The sequence below is a fragment of the Nanorana parkeri genome, unplaced genomic scaffold, assembly GCF_000935625.1.
Source record: "Nanorana parkeri isolate BGI_ZX_2015 unplaced genomic scaffold, ASM93562v1 scaffold2046, whole genome shotgun sequence".
In the NCBI taxonomy this organism is placed as follows: Eukaryota; Metazoa; Chordata; class Amphibia; order Anura; family Dicroglossidae; genus Nanorana; species Nanorana parkeri.
Window position 1 is genome coordinate 172518 of NW_017308314.1, and position 20867 is coordinate 193384.

The 20867-nt window shown below is 39.1% G+C and overlaps 1 protein-coding gene across 1 annotated transcript; it reads left to right on the top strand.

Annotated features, from left to right (window-relative positions):
* Nucleotides 1-532: 532 nt before the first annotated feature.
* LOC108800498 (vomeronasal type-2 receptor 26-like) lies at nt 533-20231 on the top strand. The gene is made up of 4 exons (XM_018572483.1): nt 533-589; nt 16367-16591; nt 18614-18737; nt 19324-20231. The coding sequence occupies exons 1-4, from the start codon at nt 533-535 to the stop codon at nt 20229-20231; spliced, it is 1314 nt and encodes a 437-aa protein (XP_018427985.1).
* Nucleotides 20232-20867: the final 636 nt, after the last annotated feature.

The window sequence follows — 20867 nt, forward strand, 5'->3', positions numbered from 1 at the left end:
GACCTTTTCCCTTTAGATGTAGATGTTTCCATCTTTAGATTTAGATGTTTTCCTACATCTAAAGGAAAAAAGTCACTCCTTTGAAGCTGGTTGGATGACCAGTGAAACATCTTCAAGAAAAATACAGCAAGTCCAGTTGTCTTGACTTATTTTTTACAGATATACCATGATCTGGATGAATGAGAACCTTCACAGACACTATGAGCAGATGAGGACGTCCGTATTGAGCTTGCACCCGCCCCACATGGCGTCTTGACACGGCGTCCTAGCATGGAGAGGCAAGCCTGATCTGTCCAGCGATTTGTGCGGCGAAGGGGATCAGAGAGCCGATGCCCTAGAGGAGAGCCACAGAGTGCAGAGCCGGTCCGTTTGACAGGGAGAAGGGGATATTACCCGTTGTTGCAGACTGCTCTGCTGGCATCTAAGTGGAGAGAGGGGAGAGCTGAACCAATCCAACAGATGCCAAAGCAGAGCACCAAGCAGAGAACAAAGAGCAGGCAAGGCTGGTTTCTGAAGGAATAGAAAAACAGAGATGGGGAAGAGCAGCAAGAAAAAGCCCAAGGAGCTGGAGGCACATATTCAGATGGCGGTAAAGGCATGTAAAGGCATGGTAGCTGCTTGGCTGTTTAATTTACTCATCCAGAACAACTATGTAGATCAAGGATTTTGACTTTAAATTCTGCATATTTGTTGAGTGGCATACTCAGTCAACAGTGGAAGTATATTTCCATCTCTTGCTTGACATCTTTCCTACAAACTTTGTGCAGAATTTTGAAAAGAAGCAATGAACTAATTTCATAAGCTGAAGGAAGAGGATTCTGGGAAATCCAGAGATAAAATGGTGTTTCTATGGTGGCAAGAAAGGCATGTTTGATTGGCAGCAATTGACAAGAGCTTTACAACCTAGAGTTTACCTTTAATTTCTTCATTGTTTGTGACCTTGAGGAAATCATTATGACTTCCCTTGAGTATGATTTACTGCTTCCTCCTGCACACATCTAATTATCTGCAGAACACTGAGCTTACTCAGCTCTGTGAATACACCTCAACCAAGATCAGCCACATCATCAAATTCATGCATCCCTGTAGATCTTCTCAAAATTACAACCTACTGTGGTGATAATCATAATGATTTTGCATAATAACATGGTCAGACCTATCATTTTTGTGAAGCTAATCAATGAGTAATTTCATGTGCACACACATCCTGTCACTGGACACGGGATATCTTATATAAATAGACTGGGAAGGATGTATTTATTGTAACTGTAACTGTAATTGCAGATACAGTGTACTGCAACACTGATCACAGAAATTTTAAATCATCTCAAACCACATCGATTTAAATGCTTTTATAAGGTGTATGAAGAGGAAGGTATTACCTGGTTTGTTCATTGACTTGCACTAACAAATGGTAAACACTTTTTATGACTATACAGCATTAAACTGTAACAGCATTTTATTATTTAAACGTTTTTGTTGAAGTACATCATGGATATGTTCCCTTGAGTAACTCCACTCTGCAAAAAGGTAAGAACGTATTGCTTCATTGTGCAATTGATGTTTAAACTTTCCAACCCATCATATCTCTCTTCCTACATGCCATCCGTTTATATTTCTCTAATCCTCTATACATGAACCCCTACCATATCTAATCCATCCAGCCTATCTTTCTTCATATTTCCTATCCCTCTGTATCTCTCTATTCTTCTGTACAAGAATCCCTACCACATGTAATCTGTCCTTTCTATCTTTTTCCTACTCTTCATTCCCTATGTATCTACTATTCTACACATGAACACCTACCGCACCTAATCTGTCCATCCTATCTTTTTTTTTTTTATGTCCTATCCACTTTGTCACTCTCTACTATTCTATACATGAACCCATACCACATCTAATCTGTTCATTCTCTCTTGCTCCCTACTCTCCATCCCTGCTGTATCTATCTACTCTTCTATACATGAACCCCTACCACATCTAATCTGTCCCTTCTCCATTTCTTCCTACTTTCCATCCATGCTGTATCTCTCTGCTGTTCTATACATAAACCCCTACCATACCATATTAGGATGGATCTCATCCGTCCATCCTAACTTTCTTCCTACTTCCCACCCCCTCTGTATCTCTCTATTCTTCTGAACAAGAATCACTGTCACATCTATTCTGTCCATTCTATCTTTCTTCCTACTCTCCAACCCCTACGTATTTGTCTGCTATTCTATACATGAACCCCTACCACACAGAATCCGTCCATCATTTCTTTTTCCTATAGCCTATCCACTTTGTATATCTCTACTATTCTGTACATTAACCCCCCACCACACCTAATCTGTTAATTCTATCTTTATTCCTATTTCCCATCCCCTTTGTATTGCTCTACTTTTTTATAAATGCATTTTTAAATAACCACAACATTCTGTACTTCTCTGGGGATATTGGATATCATGACAGCTGATTTCTGTGTTTTTTCTTTTTTTTCTGCCCACTAATTTATAAACCATGCCAAAACTTTGCTTCTTTCTCAACTTGTTTGGCTTACTGTAATACAACTTTACAATACATTTTTTAAAAGAAAACTACAGCATCAGGGCTAAGTTTAGACGGCATGATGCACTGAGCACCTATAAATTATGTATTTTTATACAGTTGTTGGGGAGCAACCTTTAATATTAGTTAACACACAAAGTAAAAAGAATGCTCTGCTGTGTGTAGCATACAGCCTGCTTTATGCGGGGGAAAAAACGATGAACTACCGTCTAAACTTTCAAAGCTTGTTCTCCCCATCATACATGGTAATGCACTGCAGATGTGTGTTTCAATCAAGTTTAATCAACATAAAATGAACCAATATAAAAAATAAATGGAAACCTCCATTTACAGAACCCTATACCCACAGTTGGTCCAGAGAAGGCAAACAACCTTACAAAGCATAGTCCAATTTGCTTTAAAAAATCCTATCAGATCCCCCTAAAGCAATTTGATATTCCCAGGATCAACAATTTCTGGTGTTATTACTTTTAATTGACTTTAGCCAGTTATTTATTCACTTTGCTAAGAGAAAATGTTTTTATTATTTTAATAAATCATCCCCTCTCATGTTGATGCATTGGCTTTAATGCTTTTTGAGTCACTAACTCAAATCACACATAGAGGTTAGAAATTCTAACACTTATGACACTTGTTTAAAGCATGCTTGTTTTAGGTCTGTGAATTAGGAAAATTTTAAAGCCAGTCAACTAGCATTTCCAGAATTAAATACGCAACTGCAGTCACCATATGACAGATTTGCTTTAACCAGCTCTCTACAACCATATTGTAAAAAAAAAAAAGAAAACCAGCAGGGAGCTGGACATTACATTCTGGAGTGACCTTGATAAACGTAATCCCAGAAACAGACCTTGGGCGGCCAGTGTACTTGTTAATAGCTGGGAGCAAAGCGATCCTTATATTGCTCGGTTAACACACAGTGTACAAAGCTGATCTGAGCCGCTCTGTAACATTTAATCACTGTGATGGCCAAACATAGCAATCATAGATGTAAATAGTACCAGTCTTTACATCTGAGGGCCTACCATTTCTTCTCACAACAGAGGAAGGAGGGAGGTTAATAGTGGGATCATTTTTTTAACCCTTTCACCACCCCCTGCTCTCCTTTACATCTGATCTCTCTCCTGTCTCTAGTGATCTATATATCATCCTCTCACCTCCCTTATCCTACACATTGCCCCATCTCCATCCTTGCGCTGTATGTACCTGTACAATAACCACTTCACCTCTCCTCCTTCTGTGTATAACCTGTGCATTTAATGATGTACTGTGTCTAGTCCATGCTCCATGTTTTAACCACATCAGTACTAGCATGTTTCTTCATTTCCAAAAGATTGTTGCAAAAAATGAGATCGCATTGGGGTGTCTACTTTCCAAAAAAGAGTAATTAAGGAGTTTTCGTACTGTCCTCCCATTTTTATTTACTACGATTTATAACAGGTTGGGGATTTTTTTCTAAATTTTTGGTCTTTTTAACTTTATATGGTGGTTATTAAATAAAAAAAAAAAAATATATAATTCAGTTATAAAATTATATACAAATACAGTGTATACCAAGTTATTCTCAGTGAAACAATCACAACAATTAAAAAAAAAGACTTGATAATAAAGGTGTATATACAGGCTGGTATTCATGTGGTAAAAGCTTTTAAAGGCTCCTCTGTACCTAGGTACAGATGGGAGGAAATGTCTGCAGGAGCTAGAGCAATGCACCCGCAATCCATTGATCATGGTTGCCATGCTTTACTAGCTCCTATACTATAAATAAACAAACATATTTATTTATTATGACAGGTATTTATATAACGCCAACAATTTACACAGTACATTCACATCAGTCCCTACCCTCAAGGAGCTTACAATCTAAGGTCCCTATCTCACACGCATGCATAGGGGGCCAACTTAGAGAGGAGCCAACTGTCCAGCATGTCTTTGGAGTGTGGGAGAAAACCAGAGTACCCAGAGGAAACCCACACAAGCACAGGGAGAACATGCAAACTCCTTGCAGATTGTAACCTGGCCGGGATTCAAACCAGCGACCCCAAGGCTGCAAGGCAGAATTGCTAACCACTACGCCACTGTACTGGTAATTAAAGGCACATCATTTCTTTTATGAAGATGTGTGCATTTATTATTTTTTTAAGGTGGACTTTACCTTTAAAATGGTTAAATCTGCAGTTTCATGAGAAGTAGGGAAACACTGCAGTCTATATAGGAGGGCATATTATAGTGGTAAGCATTTTGTGTATTGGTTGTGATCATTTATCTCCTGTAGCAATACACGGTGATAGACTTTCTAAGGTTCTTTTTTTCCCCACTGTATGTTTATCTATTGTTAACTGAATGGCAACATAACAAATATACTCCTATAATATGTACCAATTATGATAGGATACACAACAGGGAATTAAATAAAATGTTCCAACCCTGTAAAACCAGAAAAATTGCTTAACTACTCAAACATTTCTTATATATACATTTAATGTATTCCTTTTTCCTATTTTTTTTATTCACAACAGGATGAAGGGCAGGATGTACTTGGCTTTTTTTTACTGCATATACACCCTGGTTTGCCTACTAGAATGTTGTGATACAACGTCACACAGCAGCTGCAATCTGGCTTATGAAGACATTACTGGTTACTCGTTAAAAGGAGACATTATACTTGGTGGGCTTTTTGCTGTCCATTTAGATGTAGAATACCCACAAGTAACTTTTCAAGAAAAGCCCCCTCCTGTGCAATGCACCACGTAAGTCTTAAATTGGAGTTCTTGACATAGGAAAGGAGTGAACAACACCAGTGCCATGGGAGCAGGGATCACTGTAGTTTCAGATGGGACCAGGCTTTCATGAAGTAGTAGGCTTTTCCTTACATCCATTGCCAGGCACGTAAAACTGACTTTTTCCACACACTTAGCAAATCTAATTTAAGACAAGCTTTGCAACTGCAGTTAAGAAAAACAGTTATATCTTAGGGACAAGCAGTCACTACTACTCCAAAATGTTGGTTTTCTATAGGTCTCTAATGTTCTCAAATACACCATCAAATATTAACATACAAGATCATTTATAGATGGTTTTTAACTAAAGGTAGCTTGTCTTTTATTTGTATCAGTTTTATAAAGTATAATTGTACTTGTTACTGCAGCCTATGAATAAAAAAGGTAATATGATGGTTTTATTTTACTGGATATAAATGTTTGCAGTAGCCTGGCCTGTGTTTGTATCTATTTTGCTGTACATAGGCTTCTCCTGGCCAAAACTAGAGGTAAGGTAGACCTGTGTTGAGTTTACTGAGCAATACAGGACAACTGCTCACCAAAAAATGTAGCACATTATATTGGCATATTCAGAGATGCATGGAACAAGTACAAATGTAATACTTTAAAGTAGAACTCCAGGATCTTTAAAAACTAACCCATGCAGTGGGACTACCGCTGCACTGCAAGGTTTAAGTTCTCATTTTTGTCTCAGGGACTGAATAAATAAGAAATACTCACCTGATCCTAAGTCCTGCAGCAGAGACTGCTCATCTTCTCTGTTCTGACTGTGGTATGTCCCTCAGTGTCCTCATATCTAATACACTTGTATACAGATCCTTATACTTTCAAAGCCCAGGGGAGAAAAGGCTGCAGGGAGCGGTCAAGCAGTCAGGTGGGATCAAAAATTGAGTGAGTATTACTTCTTTATTCAGTCCCCTAGACCAAAACGAGCAGCTAACACTTGCAGTGCAGGAGTAGCCCCACTGCAGGGGTTTACCTTTAAAAATCCTGGAGTTCCTCTTTAAAGGTGAACTCTTGCCTCTTAGTATAGTAGTGGGTGATGGTAAGCAGCTCTTAGTCTACAGTCTTTTATTGACCTGCTGAAATGGAGCCAAAAAACAAAAAGCACAAAAGAGCCGAATACTAAGAATTGACTTTGTTGCATTTATTATGGTTAGCATTAGCAAGACACAATAAATTTGCTTCTGAATGATGAACTTACACATTCAGCTCGGTGGCTTATCCATAATGTGTGGAGTGTGTGTGGTGCACACTCATCCCCAAGGGGGATAGGGTCCACTATGTACTCACTGCACACACTGGTAGAGCGCTACCAATAGGGGGCGTACAGGAAGCCCTCCCAGACTGGACCCCTTTGTGTCAGGTATGGGGGCCACATGATTTCTAATTGTAGCCCTGCTCTACTCACTTTTCCAGCCAACCAGGCAGCTTCACACCATGCCCCCTTCTCCCACCAGGCTGTCCAATAGGGCACTGGGCAGCATTGTGATGGGAAATTATAAGGGGACTACAAGTTTTGGAGGCTCAATACAGGGCCATATCAAAGGTTTATGTAGTCTGAAAGTCAAACTGGAAGTAAGAACAAGGGATCTACAGGTCATTGGGAGTTATAGTGGGGTTCACTGGTAGTCGGCACAGGGGATTGGGGTTTTTGTCCAAAAAGAGCCGCACTCAATGCTTCCTCAAAATAAATCCACATTTTATTTCAATCCATCGGAGAACATACACCTTCCAAAGCTCCCCAGGATGAAAGAAACTATCTCCTTACATGTTTCACCCACAGTGCTTAATCATAGTTTCCTATGATTTTGTGTGTGTGGATATGTAGGTGTATAAAGCATTTGTGTGTATGTGTATGCAGTGTGTGTGTGTGTGTATATATATATATATACCGTGTGTGCATGTATGTTTGTATGTATATGTGTGCATATACGGGGTGTGTATATATGTATGTGTATGCAGTATGTGTGTGTATGTATGTGTATACAGTGTGTATGTTTCTATGTATGTATGTACCGTATGTGTGTGCAGTGTGTGCATGTGTATATATATCTATAGATATAGATATATATATATATCTATGGACATAGATACATATATATCTATATCTATAGATATATATATTAGGGATGTCTCGATACCGGTACTAGCATTGGGCATTTTGACAAGTACTTGCACAAATGCCCCGATACAAAGCGCCGAAGCTTGCACTATTTTTTTTCTTACCTTCCGGTTGCTGTTCAGGAGAGCCGCGGCGAGTCAGCGCTGGTTTCCGGTGGGAGGAGCTCCAAGTGGGTCCTAGTTTAGCTGGCAGGCGATCGGGCAGTCGCCGGCCTGCTAAATTAGGACCCGACCTGGAGCTCCCCCACCGGACCAGCGCTGACTCGCCACTGCTCTCCCGCACAGCGCCGATGACGACCTCACCAGCGAGGCATCATCATCGAACAGTGAGTGAGGGCAAGGGGGGTCTCTATGTAGAAGTTCTTAATATTAGCAGAGGATAATATTAAATCTATTGCCTGCAGTGTGTGCTCTATATGTACTCCATATAGAGTACACACTGCAGACAATAGATTTACAATTCTCCCCTGCTAATATGAATGGATTAAATGATCCATAGTACATAATATGTAGTTGTACTATGGATCATTTAACCCATTCATGTTAGCAGGGGAGAATTGTAACTCTATTACAGCAGTGTGTATTCTATATGTAGTACATATATAGAGTACATATTCCCAATACACTGCAGTAATAGATTTACAATTATCCTCTGCTAATATTAATAGGTTAAAGGAGAACTATGGGGTTAGGGCTTTTCCCCATAGTTCTCCTAAGTGTAACAGGCGTCCTCCTGTCACCCAAAACTCCGTATACCGCTGCAACTCACGGTATACTGAGACGCCGCAGCCCTAATGGATCCCGACAATTATGTCTGGATCTACCCAGCTGCGCGAGTGACAGCTGGCTCTGCCTATCTAGAGGCAGAGCCAGCTGTACCCGGCCCCTCCCCCATCCGTTCTGCCAGTCAGCGCTGGAGGATCAGACAGGGGATGGGGGAATCCAGTCCCTCCCCTGTCACGGCTCTCTGCCGGCATAGGATCGAGAAGTGAGGAGCGCCGGTCTGTGTTCGCTCACTTCCCGATCTACTGAGCCCAACCTGAGTTTCATTGTCACAGGTCGGCTAGAACTATGAGGCTGAGTGAAAATCACTCACCTCATAGTTCTTCTTTAAATGATCTGTAGTACAACTACATGTTATGTACTATGGATCATTTAACCCATTCATGTTAGCAGGGGAGAATTCTAATTATATTGCTGCAGACTGCAGTGTACTGGACATGTGTACTGTATATGTACTACAGATCATGATTTAACCTATTCATGTTAGCAGGGCAGAATTGCGAGCACCTCCCACAAGCTGAGCACCGAGACGCAATGCAGCGATCCTGCCCAGTGCCAACTACGAGAGGCACCGTGTGAGGCAACGGGGATCGGAGTGAAACTGTGAGTGAGGGAAGCTGGGATGGGGCTGGCTGTAAATGTATTGCTATAGTGTACTGGACGTGTGTAATATATATGTAGTACATATATACAGCACACACCTCCACTACACTACAGCAATAGAGTTACAATTCTCCCCTGCTAACATGAATAGGTTAAATCATGATCCATAGTACATAACATGTAGTTGTACTATGGATCATTTAAAGTCACCTGTCCCTTTAAAAAAAAGTATTGGTAATTGGTATGGGCAAGTACATGCGGGGAAGTACTTGTACTTGGTCCTGAAAAAGTGGTATCGGGACCTCCCTAATATATATATATGTCTGTATACAGTATGTGTGGAAATGTGTGTATACAGTGTGACCCCTGCACTGTGTATGTTACATACTCCTGATCCCTCACTCCCATTCAGAAAACACCCCTCATTTGGTTTGAAATGCTTTAACTTTTTAAGGAGCTATGATTATAGAAATTGTCAATTATGTGTTTAAAAATAAGAAATTAAATATGTTTTAGTTTTGTTTACTGAAACATTCCTCCCTTTTAGATTTCATATACGGTATTATCGCTATCTCCTATCTATGGTATATGCTATATGGGAAATAAACAAATCACCAAATATTCTGCCAAATATTACATTGGGTTTTGAACTGTATGATTCCTGTTATAATCAAGTTCGATCATTAATGGAAACAACAAGGATTTTATCTGGAAAAAAAACAGCGGTGCCAAATTTTAACTGTCACAGAGAGAGCATTCCTTGTGCTATAATTGGTGACATGCCTTCTAAGGCCTCCATACCTATAGCCAGGATCCTTGGTCTATATAGGTATCCCCAGGTAAGTCCATAAATAAACATTACAAACAGAAATCAAAGAATAACTTAACATTTGCTCTACCACAATCAATCCTACCTGCTTCCTTAATTAATGTGGAGTAACAATATTTGCCTATATCATATACTACCTTGATGTCAGACTTTTATATGGCATAGGGTCATCAATCCAATCAGTGTCAAATCTTGAGCTTTGTGGGTTGATTTGATCTTATCTAATTTAAAACTTAAATTGTATCTGTAGGAAAGTTGTATTACTTTTCTAGCTGGTTAGACCTATTGTATGGCATTATATAATTTCTAATACCACCCTATATGTTCTGGTGACTATTTTTACTGAAACAGAAAGTGATGGAAAATCTATAAAACAGGAGGTGAGGAGAAATTGGCAAAACTGAATGGGGTCTACTTGGGAAAACTGTTTAAAAGGGGATTTCCTCTCACTGCCTGTTGTATCATTAGGACAGAAATTGAGGAAATCTTCCCAATAGGATGCATACAACACTAATAACCATTCCCTACTATATCCAATACAAATTAAAAATATGGGCTGTAGATATACTATTAAAGTAGCACAAACAGGACTTGCAATGTAACAATACAATTACATGTCTCTTATTGCATGGATGTTCATAGGCTCAGGCACCCAGAAACATGCCCCTAGTCTCCTGTTTGGTGCCCTGGGTGTCAGAATAGAAAACAATTGTCTAGCTATATAATTGTTCTGAATATTGACCCTAAAAATGGCAACCCTTTTACCCCTTCAAACAAAATACCTTACATTTTGAGTACATCTGTGTTGGGGGGGGGGGGATTACCCTTCTCAGAAGGATACCCATATCTGCCTGTATGAAGGCAATATTTCGTACTTTCAATCTATTTGAATGCCTCATGCTGCAATCCAGATCCTTAGGGCACATTCAGGGCACATCAACAAACTCCAAAAAGATCATCACAGAGGACTAGCAACTATTGCTTTGTTTATTCTAAAGCTTGCATTAATCTTTATTCACAGCATGTATTAGTAGTGCAATAGCAACATTGCTCGTTAAATCATTGCAACTTTTTGTATCTTACCCAATACTGAGCCGGAGCTGTGCATATCTCAGCTGTTGAATACTGTTGAGTACAAGAATTAAACAAAAACTTGGTGTTGTTTCTGAAGCTTTGGGGGTGATTTACTAACCTAAACACACGCACGCACCAGGTGCGTGTGATTTTCACACAGCAAAACTTATTTATCAACCAAAAAGTCTCTAAAAGCATATTTCCACTAATGCCATATATGGAAAAATCATGCACATGATGCATATATAATGCTGCTTCACAGTTTAGACAAAAATGGTTAGCTCATGCATTTACATTCCTGCATTCATCAACGCAAGCAACACAACATAGAGCTAATTTACACAACATCACCTTGCAATTCATGCTTGGCTTTGCACAACACACCTGCTGGGTGTGTACACACTACAAAGGTGTTTAGATTCCACCCATAGATCATGCTGGGAGGGAACACACTACAGAGGTGTATACATGTTCGTGGTGTGTTTATAAGGTTAGTAAATCAACCCCTTTATGTTATTTTGTATGTATTCATATTATATTAACTTCTACCACTCTACATAGATAAGCTATGCTTCAGCACACCCAAGCCTGAGTGACAAGGTGCAGTTCCCATCTTTTCTAAGAACAATTTCCAATGATAATTATGAAGTTCTTGAAATGGCTAACCTTGTGAATTACTTTAACTGGACTTGGGTTGGAGTCATAACTACAGATAATGAATTAGGAAGATCAGGCTCTCAACTCCTCATCAAGGAGATAGAACATAATGGAGGATGCATTGCATTCCTAGAAATTCTACCTGTCTACAACTCCATAGAATCAGTGAACCGAATCATTGATGTCATGAAGAAGTCAACAGCCACTGTAGTTGTTATATATTCGACCATGGAAAACCTAATTTCCCTAATGGAGGAAGCTTCATTGCACAATGTTACAGATAAAGTGTGGCTTGGTTGTGGAAGTTGGTCAATAACGTCAGACTTTCCTCACCCAGACATCTTAACAACTTTAAATGGCAGTCTAGGTGTGGCGCCACCGCGTGGAAAAATCCCAGGGTTTAAGGAATTTCTTCAAAGCATAAACCCGACCAAATATCCAGATGATATCTTCATTAAAACATTCTGGAAGAAGGCTTTTGGTTGTGTTTGGCCTCCATCCTATCCTTATAATAATACATTTTCAAACACATCTGAAGATGTTAGACATTGGTGCACAGGGAAAGAGAGATTAGACAGCATTGATCCCAATATATATGACGTTTACAACTTTAGATACACATACAAAACTCATAATGCAGTATTTGCCATTGCTCATGCTCTTCATGAAATGCATTCCTGCATAGAAGGACAGGGACCCTTTGTGAATGGATCCTGTGCTAATATTTTTTCACATAAACCTTGGCAGGTACAGTATAAGTTGTTTAAAATTAATGGTAGAATACAATCTGCTAGTCTTGTTTCTGGTATCATCAGTGGGGTTGATTTACTTAAGGCAAATATGCTGCTCATCTAAGGAATATTTCCCTTAGATTAGGGAATGTGGTGAAAATTCACTTTGCAATGGATACCTAAACACGTGCAAAGACAATGGAAATACAGAATTTTTGCTTGCATGGAGTTCCATGATGATGGAAGTCATTAGAGCTTCACCTCATTCACTGAGAAATTCTCAGTTTTACTTTGCAAGGAAAAGTTCACTTGTCTTAGTGAATGTGGGTTGGCAGTGCTGACTTCAATTATCCAATCATGCCCAAGCAAATCTCCTGCTTTTTTTAAAAATGTCCTTGCATGTGATTGGATATCCTTCGCAAAGTGATTTTTCAACATTTTCACTAAACTAAGTCAGAATTCCCTTTTAAAGTTGAAATCTCATTGCAAAGTGAACATGCTTTACTACTTTAGTAAATCTACCTCATTACGTCAAGCAAGGAGAAAATAAAACTTAAATAAAGTGACATGTTTCTCATATATTTAGCTATGGCCTTGGATGGATTAAAGTAAGCCTTTGGAAAAAAAGCAAGCTAAATATTGAATAGTAGTCACCATAGAGTGCCAGACTGTTTCTGCTTTGTTAGCAAAATCAATCAGTGGCACTTAAGCTCCCTGAAATACCCCAATTTATGTAGTATAAAGAAAGCTGTCTCTTCTTTCACCCAAGCTTTATCGAATTTAGTGCCTGGGTGACCTATCACCAAGCATGTGCAGTGAGAAATTAAACAAAGACTTTCACAAAGTCATAATTTCTGTTGGAACTTCCATGGAGCATGGTGATACTAAAAGAATCTGGAACCTTTGTGGGGCTGCATCAAAGAAACTGAATATGTAAAATAGAGCAATATGAATAAAACAATAAATATAGCCATTATACCTTTTAAAATCTTTGTGAGAGTTTTATATATTTAGGGATAAACTGTTTTTTACTGGTTACTGGCTGACTGACTTGAAAGAATAATTTTACTTCATTTTTTTTCATTCACCCCTCTTTTTGCTTTTCTCATCCCTCCTATTCATCCTACTGCTTCACCTATGGCGGCCTATGGTGGCTCTGTACTCAATTTATTGAGCTTGTGGGGAAGCTGACCTCTACATTGGCCCCATATTGGGAAAAGCCATGCATGCAGATGTTGTGGAAATTTTACTAGGATGTGTTTTTAGTATATTGTAATATTGTCATCATGTCTCTCGGTGTCTGGATTTCTGGGCCATGCTCGATTGGCGCGTGACCCGGATTTAAATAGGCACCGGGGTTTAACCATCGGAGTAGATATCTTATGCGTGGCGGAGCAGTGTTTTCTTAGCGAGTGTGTGGACGCCAAGCTAGGGCCCCTGAGCAAAACATGGATTTATTGGTTTGACGTGTATACAACTTGCTTTGAGGACATAGTATTATTAAAGATACATATCTGCCTTTATGAAAGGAACGTGCGTTCGTATTTCTGATGCGTCTGATCAGCGCGCTGGAGATAGTATGGCATTGTCCCTGCAGATAAGCTTCCATTCATAGGAATCATAGTAACGTTATTGGGCATTGCTCACTGTGCAGTGCTGGATAAGGTTTGCTCCAGTGGTAATGGGAGATTGTGTTTGTGGACCTGGAAAGATGGTGGCTAGGAAAAACATGCGGCTGTGCACACGGGTCTATGGGCTATGCACACCGCTTCTACTATGATACAGACATACACTCCCTTTTCTTTTGTGTACATGTGCTTTGTTGGCTGGCTATGATATGTTGATGTATTGAGGAAGTGATGTTGGTTGTTGACATCACTTCCTAGTTTCCTGTTTAAGACAGCACTTCCTGTTTGAGACATCACTTCCTGTTTGTATCACTTCCTGTCTGACATCACTTCCTGTGTGAGAAAATAAAAGCTGTGTAGTAAGAGACAGAAGCGTGCTAAGAACCGAACCACAGAACGAACAGCATGAAAACATCACCGTGTCCTGACTCTACATGACTCTACAGAGGTACCTCCAGTCCTTGCAGAAAAGAGCTTAATACAACTGTGCTTTTAAGCACGCGGGAAATTCTTTGTGTTTGGCGGCATACTTTGGTGCACTTTAGTGCGACATGGATTTGTGCGTTGAACCAAGCGAATTTCCATAACATAGAGTACACAGTGATCAGCCAGCTTAAAGTCCATTTCCACCTTTGTAAGTGTTTTGCATTTATTGTAGTAATGAAGAGGTGCAGTGATGTATACATGTGCACATTTTCATGACTCACATTTTAGGCTTTCCTGTTTTTTTAATGAACTTCCACTTTAGCCTTAAACAGCTCTCCCCCTCCCTGTTATTCAATACAATGTCTGGGGCACAATGGGGGCTGCCACTCTGAATACTAATGAATGGGAGAGGTGAGAAGGAGCATACAAAACACAGGCAGACATTTTTACATTAGGAGATGAAGTGGAAAGTTAACAAAAAAATGATGTTTGTGTTTATACACAGCAACTGCATATGCCTGCTTTATGTACACTTGGTGTACATTGCTGGCATACGTTTTTTTTTTTTTTAAATACCTCTGCAAGGGTCGAAATTGGCTTTAAGAAAATGATTGCAGAACCACTGGATGAGCGAGGACACCAAGTGACTTCAAAGTTTTTAGAAGTAAAGTTGACCTTTTCTTTTCGTGAGCTACAACTTTAAATAAGCATTATGTTTTAAAGTATTTTGTTTAGGATTTTTTTTAGGTATTCTGTTTAAATAGGGACACATAGCTACATATACAGGGCTATTCACTAAAGGGTGAAGAGTTTGGAGAAGGCAGGAGTAGTGAACAATCTAGGCCAAAATAGCTGATTTGGAAACATTCTTCAATTCAGCTCACTCTCCAGTTCAGCTATGTTGTCCTACATTGTTCACTTCGATACAAGTGAACAAACAGCGCTCTCGGAAGGGGGGCTCGGTGTGAACAGTATGCTGCCCTGAAAAACAGTAGGAGGACCTGTGCTTGCTAAAAAATGGAAAGTTCAAACCAGGGCGCAAAACTTGTGGAGTAGGTGATTTAAAACATGAGTGCTGGTAATTGTACTAAAATCGGAATAAACAATTGTATAACAATTGCACCGGGGAGCGACGCGTTTCGAGGAAGCCTCAAGCTCCAGCGGTGTCTGAAAGAGGCTTCCTCGAAACACGTCGCTCCCTGGTGTCTCACGAGTCCCTTCTCTACCCCTGACTCGTATAGCTCTCAGTTCTTTACTCTCCAACAACAGTCGGCACCGTCTGAGATTTCTCCAGCCCCTGATCCTGGACCACCCGATCCTCCTGTGAGGCTACCCTTCCCACGGCCCTCTCCCATACAAATGTAAGTGAGTGCATTTTATTAACATTTTTATTTATACAATTGTTTATTCCGATTTTAGTACAATTACCAGCACTCATGTTTTAAATCATCTACTCCACTAGTTTTGCACCCTGGTTTGAACTTTCCATTTTTTACATTGTTCACTTCTCCTGCCTTCTCCAAACTCTTCACCCATTAGTGAATAGCTCTGATAGTGTTGTTTTCTCAAATTTAACTACAGAAGTGCACTTCAACTTTCATACCTCATATGCAGTAGAAGATCTTAATAGTAATCTTAATACCTCTAAATTAAGTCCCTTATGGATTTTGCTTCCACACATTTACCTGCTTCAACATGTTAAAATAGCTCTAAAGTCAGGCACCACTTGAAATTTTAATATGCCCCTGTCAGTGTGAAGAGACTAATGGAGGCTTCAGTGGTAAAATGGAAAGAAGGTGGGAGACATGGACCACCAGTGAGCTTGGAGCAGTGGATACTTTAGAACACACACCGGGACCGTGGTGTACAAAAGTAGCCACCCTTCAGAAGGAAGGACAGTGCCAGCATCAATTCCAAGATGATTTAAGGATCTACAGCTCAATAATACACAAATAAGCTCCATTTTTGTTAATAGTTAAGGTACTTGAATGCAGTTTTAAGATTTAACTTCCTGAGTTTAGTGTCACTTTAATGAAAGCTGTAGATTTAGAAAGATAGAACACAACTTGTGAAGCTTGTATGGTATGTTAGCATTTGGGTTTAGATCTATCTTCTTTAAATCTAATGTCTACTTTAACTTACTGTCATAAAAAAATGAATATTCACTTTTATTTCTTACAGCTGCTTCATTATGTTAAAAAAGTAAATTTCAAAAATACTGCAGGCGAACAAATATTCTTTGATAAGAATGGAGATATCCCTATTTCCCTAGATATTCTTAATTGGCAGCTTTATCCCAACGGTAGCAATCAGTATATCCATATTGGCAGATTTGATGGAGGTGCTCCAGAAGGCAGTAAACTGCAAACTGATGAAAGCAAAATTATGTGGAATGGACACAATCATGTAAGCATTCAGGTTTTGTTTTGCATACACATTTTTCTGCATTGCAAGATTTGCATACCCCAAAATTAAGTGCACTTTTTTTACACACTGCAGTGCTTCTACTTCTCTCTGTACTCAGCCATTTACCAACATTATCATGGTTGCAGGAAGTGTATCAGGGGTAGAAAAACACCAGAAACCCTGTTTGCTGCTAGTGAAGACAAGCCCTTAGGCTTTCCACAATTTGGAAGACGTTTTTATAGACAAGGCTTTTTTAATTAAACATACACAATAAAACATACACTTTAATTCATAACAAAATGCAACACAATATACATAGAGGGGAATTCATCAAAAATCCAGCAGACAAAATCTGAAGTAGTTGCCAAGGGCAACCAATCAGCTTCTCTTTTCGGTTTGTTTACTTAAGATTTGAAAATGAAAGTGAGAAGCTGATTGGTTGCCATGCACAGCTGCTCCAGATTTTGTCATGCTTTGCTTAACAATCAGCCACCTGAGCAGGTGTGAACCATTTTAGTGCTAGAAAAAAACATCAAAACCTTTTAAATGTTAACTTAATTACCCTGTACTTTGGGAAGAAAGACATAAGAAATGAATAGAAAAAGGAAGTTGTGCTGGCCAGCAAATGAAATGGGAGGAAATAGGAAAAGAAAGAAAAAAGAAAGAAAAAGGAAAGTCTAAACAGTGATGAGTATTAAACTAAAAACATTATTAAATGTAACCCCTGCCACAGAGGCTGTACTATTTTATATGCTTAGTCTATAAAACAAATGCATTTGCTGACTAATCAAGATAGCTATTCTTTTGTTAAATAATTATACAAATTTGCAATACAAGACTTATTTCATAAAGTTGTAGCGCTCACCCCCGAAGTAGCTGCCAGAATAATCCGGGTCATCACTAGTTTGTCTAAGGATTTTAGTAACCAGTTGCCCCATTAGTATTAACCGCCCTCTTCTAGTGCCCACAGAGCTGACATTCAGGCCAAAAGCAAGATGCTGAAGAACTTTATTAACATTCTCACTCTGGGAGAGAGGGTATAGGGATCCTAGACATCCAGGACAGTACAGACACAAACTCCAGACTCACCAGTCCCTTTTTTTCTAAATCACTGTAGATCCATTGGTAGCACAGTTTAATAGATATTTGAGCATCAGATGAGCAGGTATGGACACAAATCTTCCGTAGGAGAGACACCAGACTTGCTCCTGAGGTCCACTATGTTCCAAGCACCTCCAGCAGCCAGCCAGTTCTCCTCCTCAACCAGAAGGAAAAGCCTCCTCCAGGCTTGAGGCCTAGAGAAACACTTCCCACACTCAAGTATCCCCACCCCTAGGCCCCAGGTCTAGCCTGGGGATAGGTTGGACCACACCCAAAACTGAACTTATCCACAGCTGGAGCCGGACTAGACAGAGCACATGGCAATTTCCTCCAGTATATATGCTCTGTCCCAGCATGCAACACTGGTTGAGAGAGCCCCAGTGATTGGCTGGTGAAAAGCACACATAGTTACAGTGTCCCTCATTGGCTGTCGCACACTGCAGCAGAGTCACACTCCAACCAGGTAGGTACAATCAATGCCAGAACACCTGGGATTAACCAGATAAATGCCAACTATAATTCAGCCTGATTGACTACAGCTCTAGCAATCACTACATTTTTAGTAGCCACCTCACAAAAGGTGACAGCGGCTTCAAAGTATTAACTCAAGGATTTATTTTAGCCACCCTTAAGCGTTTTTTAAAATCTTTTGTATATAACTGTCCATTGTTTAAAGATTCTTATCTGGGTGTTAGCCTTGTGAATTGGCCCTATCAGCTTTTACAAAAACATAACACTTTAGAATTACCTTAATATAATTTAATGAAAAAATATATAATTTCCTTTCTTTCCATTTAAATGACTACATATCAGTTATCAGTCACATGACTTTTTCCTTTAATTCCTTAACTGCATTTTCTTGCTACATATTATTTTTTTATGTTTTCTAACTCATTCTTATTCTCCTTCTACCTCTATTAGCCCCCTATTTCTGTCTGCAGTAATCCATGCCCAAAAGGATTTAGAAGAGCCAATCGTCAAGGACAAAAGATCTGTTGTTTTGATTGTGTTCCATGCTCTGAAGGAGAAATCCTCAATCCGAATGGTATTACAATAATCCAACTCTATGAAGTTTATGTGTTAAGTATGAAGTTTAAGGAGTAAAGCATCTTTACTTTTCAAAATGAACATTCACATTGCAAGGGAATGTTCACTTAGCTAAATTAATGTGGTTAAAAAACACTTTGAAAAAAATAGCCAATCACATGCAAGGAAAATTAAAAAAATAGGATTTTTGCTATTATTATTATTATTAGATGATTGAAGTCAACACAACTTTACCTCATTCACTAAGCTACGTTAAATTTCTCTTGCAAGTAAACAACCTATAGTAAATAAAGCTCCATGCAGATGAAGATGGTTACCATTTTTTTATAACTTATATAATATATGCATTTTTTTTAAAGTCAACTTACTCTGACTTAAATTGCACCTTCTGATCAGCACACTATGGTGAACAATCTAGGACAACATAGCTGATTTGGAAAGGGAACTGAACTAGAGAATTTTTCCAAATCAGCTATTTTGGCCTAGATTGTTCAATTCTCCTGCCTTCTCCAAACCCTTCACCCTTTTGTGAATAACCCTGTATATGTTAAAATACCAACAGTCTTCTTATGTTTATTCTACAGATACTACTGAATGTCTCAAGTGTCCAGAAGATCAATGGCCAAATACATTGAAAGAAAAATGTGTTCCAAAACCCATCCAATTTCTAGCTTATGATGAGATACTCGGCTCTTCCCTAGCCTCTATCTCAATTATATGTTGTCTTCTTACCTTTTCTGTACTTTGCCTATTTCTCGTTAAGCACAAAACACCCATTGTTAAAGCCAACAATCGGGAGCTCAGTTATCTTCTTCTTGTTTCCCTTATGTTTTGCTTTTTATGCTCTTTAGTATTCATTGGGCGCCCCAGCATGTTGACCTGCATGTTACGCCAAATAGTTTTTGGCATAATTTTCTCAATTTGTCTTTCTATAATACTAGCGAAGACTATCAATGTCATCATGTTGTTCAGAGCAACAAATCCAGCAAACACTAAAATGAGAAAGCTATTGAGACTGAGAATTCCAATATACATTATTCCTTGCTGTTCTTTGATCCAGATTGTAATTTGCCTAATATGGCTAAGTAGTTCTGCTCCCTTTGACGAATTTAACATGATTGCAGAGATTGGAACAATCATTATAGAATGCAATGAAGGATCTAAAATATTGTTTTCATGTGTTTTGGGATATATGGGACTCTTAGCTTTCATTAGCCTCATTGTTGCCTTCCTGGCCAGGAATCTCCCTGACACCTTTAATGAAACTAAGTTTATCACATTTAGTATGCTAGTGTTTGCTAGTGTTTGGATTACATTTATACCTGCTTATCTTAGCACCAAAGGAAAATACATGGTGGCAGTTGAAATTTTTGCCATCATATCTTCCTCTGCAGGAATTCTTGTTTGTATCTTCTTTCCTAAATGTTACATTATTTTATTGCAACCAGAAATGAATGATAAAAAATATATAACAGGGAGTAGACGTACATGATGCATTGTCTTGAGGTTACCAACCTCAAAAGTGAGAAAAGTAATTTAAAGTTGATCTGAACTCAAAAAGTGAGACTTTGTTCAGATATAGGAACATCTGGAAATGTTAATTGTGCCCAAACATTCCCCTAAAATACAACAATGCATTTCCTGTTGCTTGACACTTGTACACAGCTGCATTGTGAGATGAGATAATTTAAATTTGAACTGAAAGTTAATTACATTACTACTGTTCTGCTGACTGTTCTTGCTGAAGAGAAAACCATACCTAAGTACTTTCAATGCAAGGATTTCCTGGCTCTACTTTATCCATTCTGTGGATCTGTGTTTTCTGCACTGCTTCTACTGCTGCTTGGATATTCCCCAATAGTCTCATCCACAAAGAGTCACAGTACTTTTTGGGGACAGTTTCCGTATTTCAGGTTCTCTTTAAATGCAGTTCTGAGATACCACTAATATGGACTCCAGTGATCATTTTGGAGAAAGCAGTGTTTTGCTTAGATGCTGGTTTTCCGGAGGGGGCATATATGTCATAGGAAACTTCAGGATCAACCCAAAGGAACATAGGTAAAAGAAGGTGCCACCATTTGAATGACAATCTAAGCAATGGACATTTATATTACAGCTATCCTATAGA

Coding starts and splice junctions, on each gene's coding strand:
- LOC108800498 (XM_018572483.1), top strand. CDS start 533: ATGGGGAAGAGCAGCAAGAAAAAGCCCAAGGAGCTGGAGGCACATATT. Junction 590..16,366: donor AGGCACATATTCAGATGGCG/GTAAAGGCATGT, acceptor TATTTCTTACAG/CTGCTTCATTATGTTAAAAA. Junction 18,738..19,323: donor AGAAATCCTCAATCCGAATG/GTATTACAATAA, acceptor TTTATTCTACAG/ATACTACTGAATGTCTCAAG.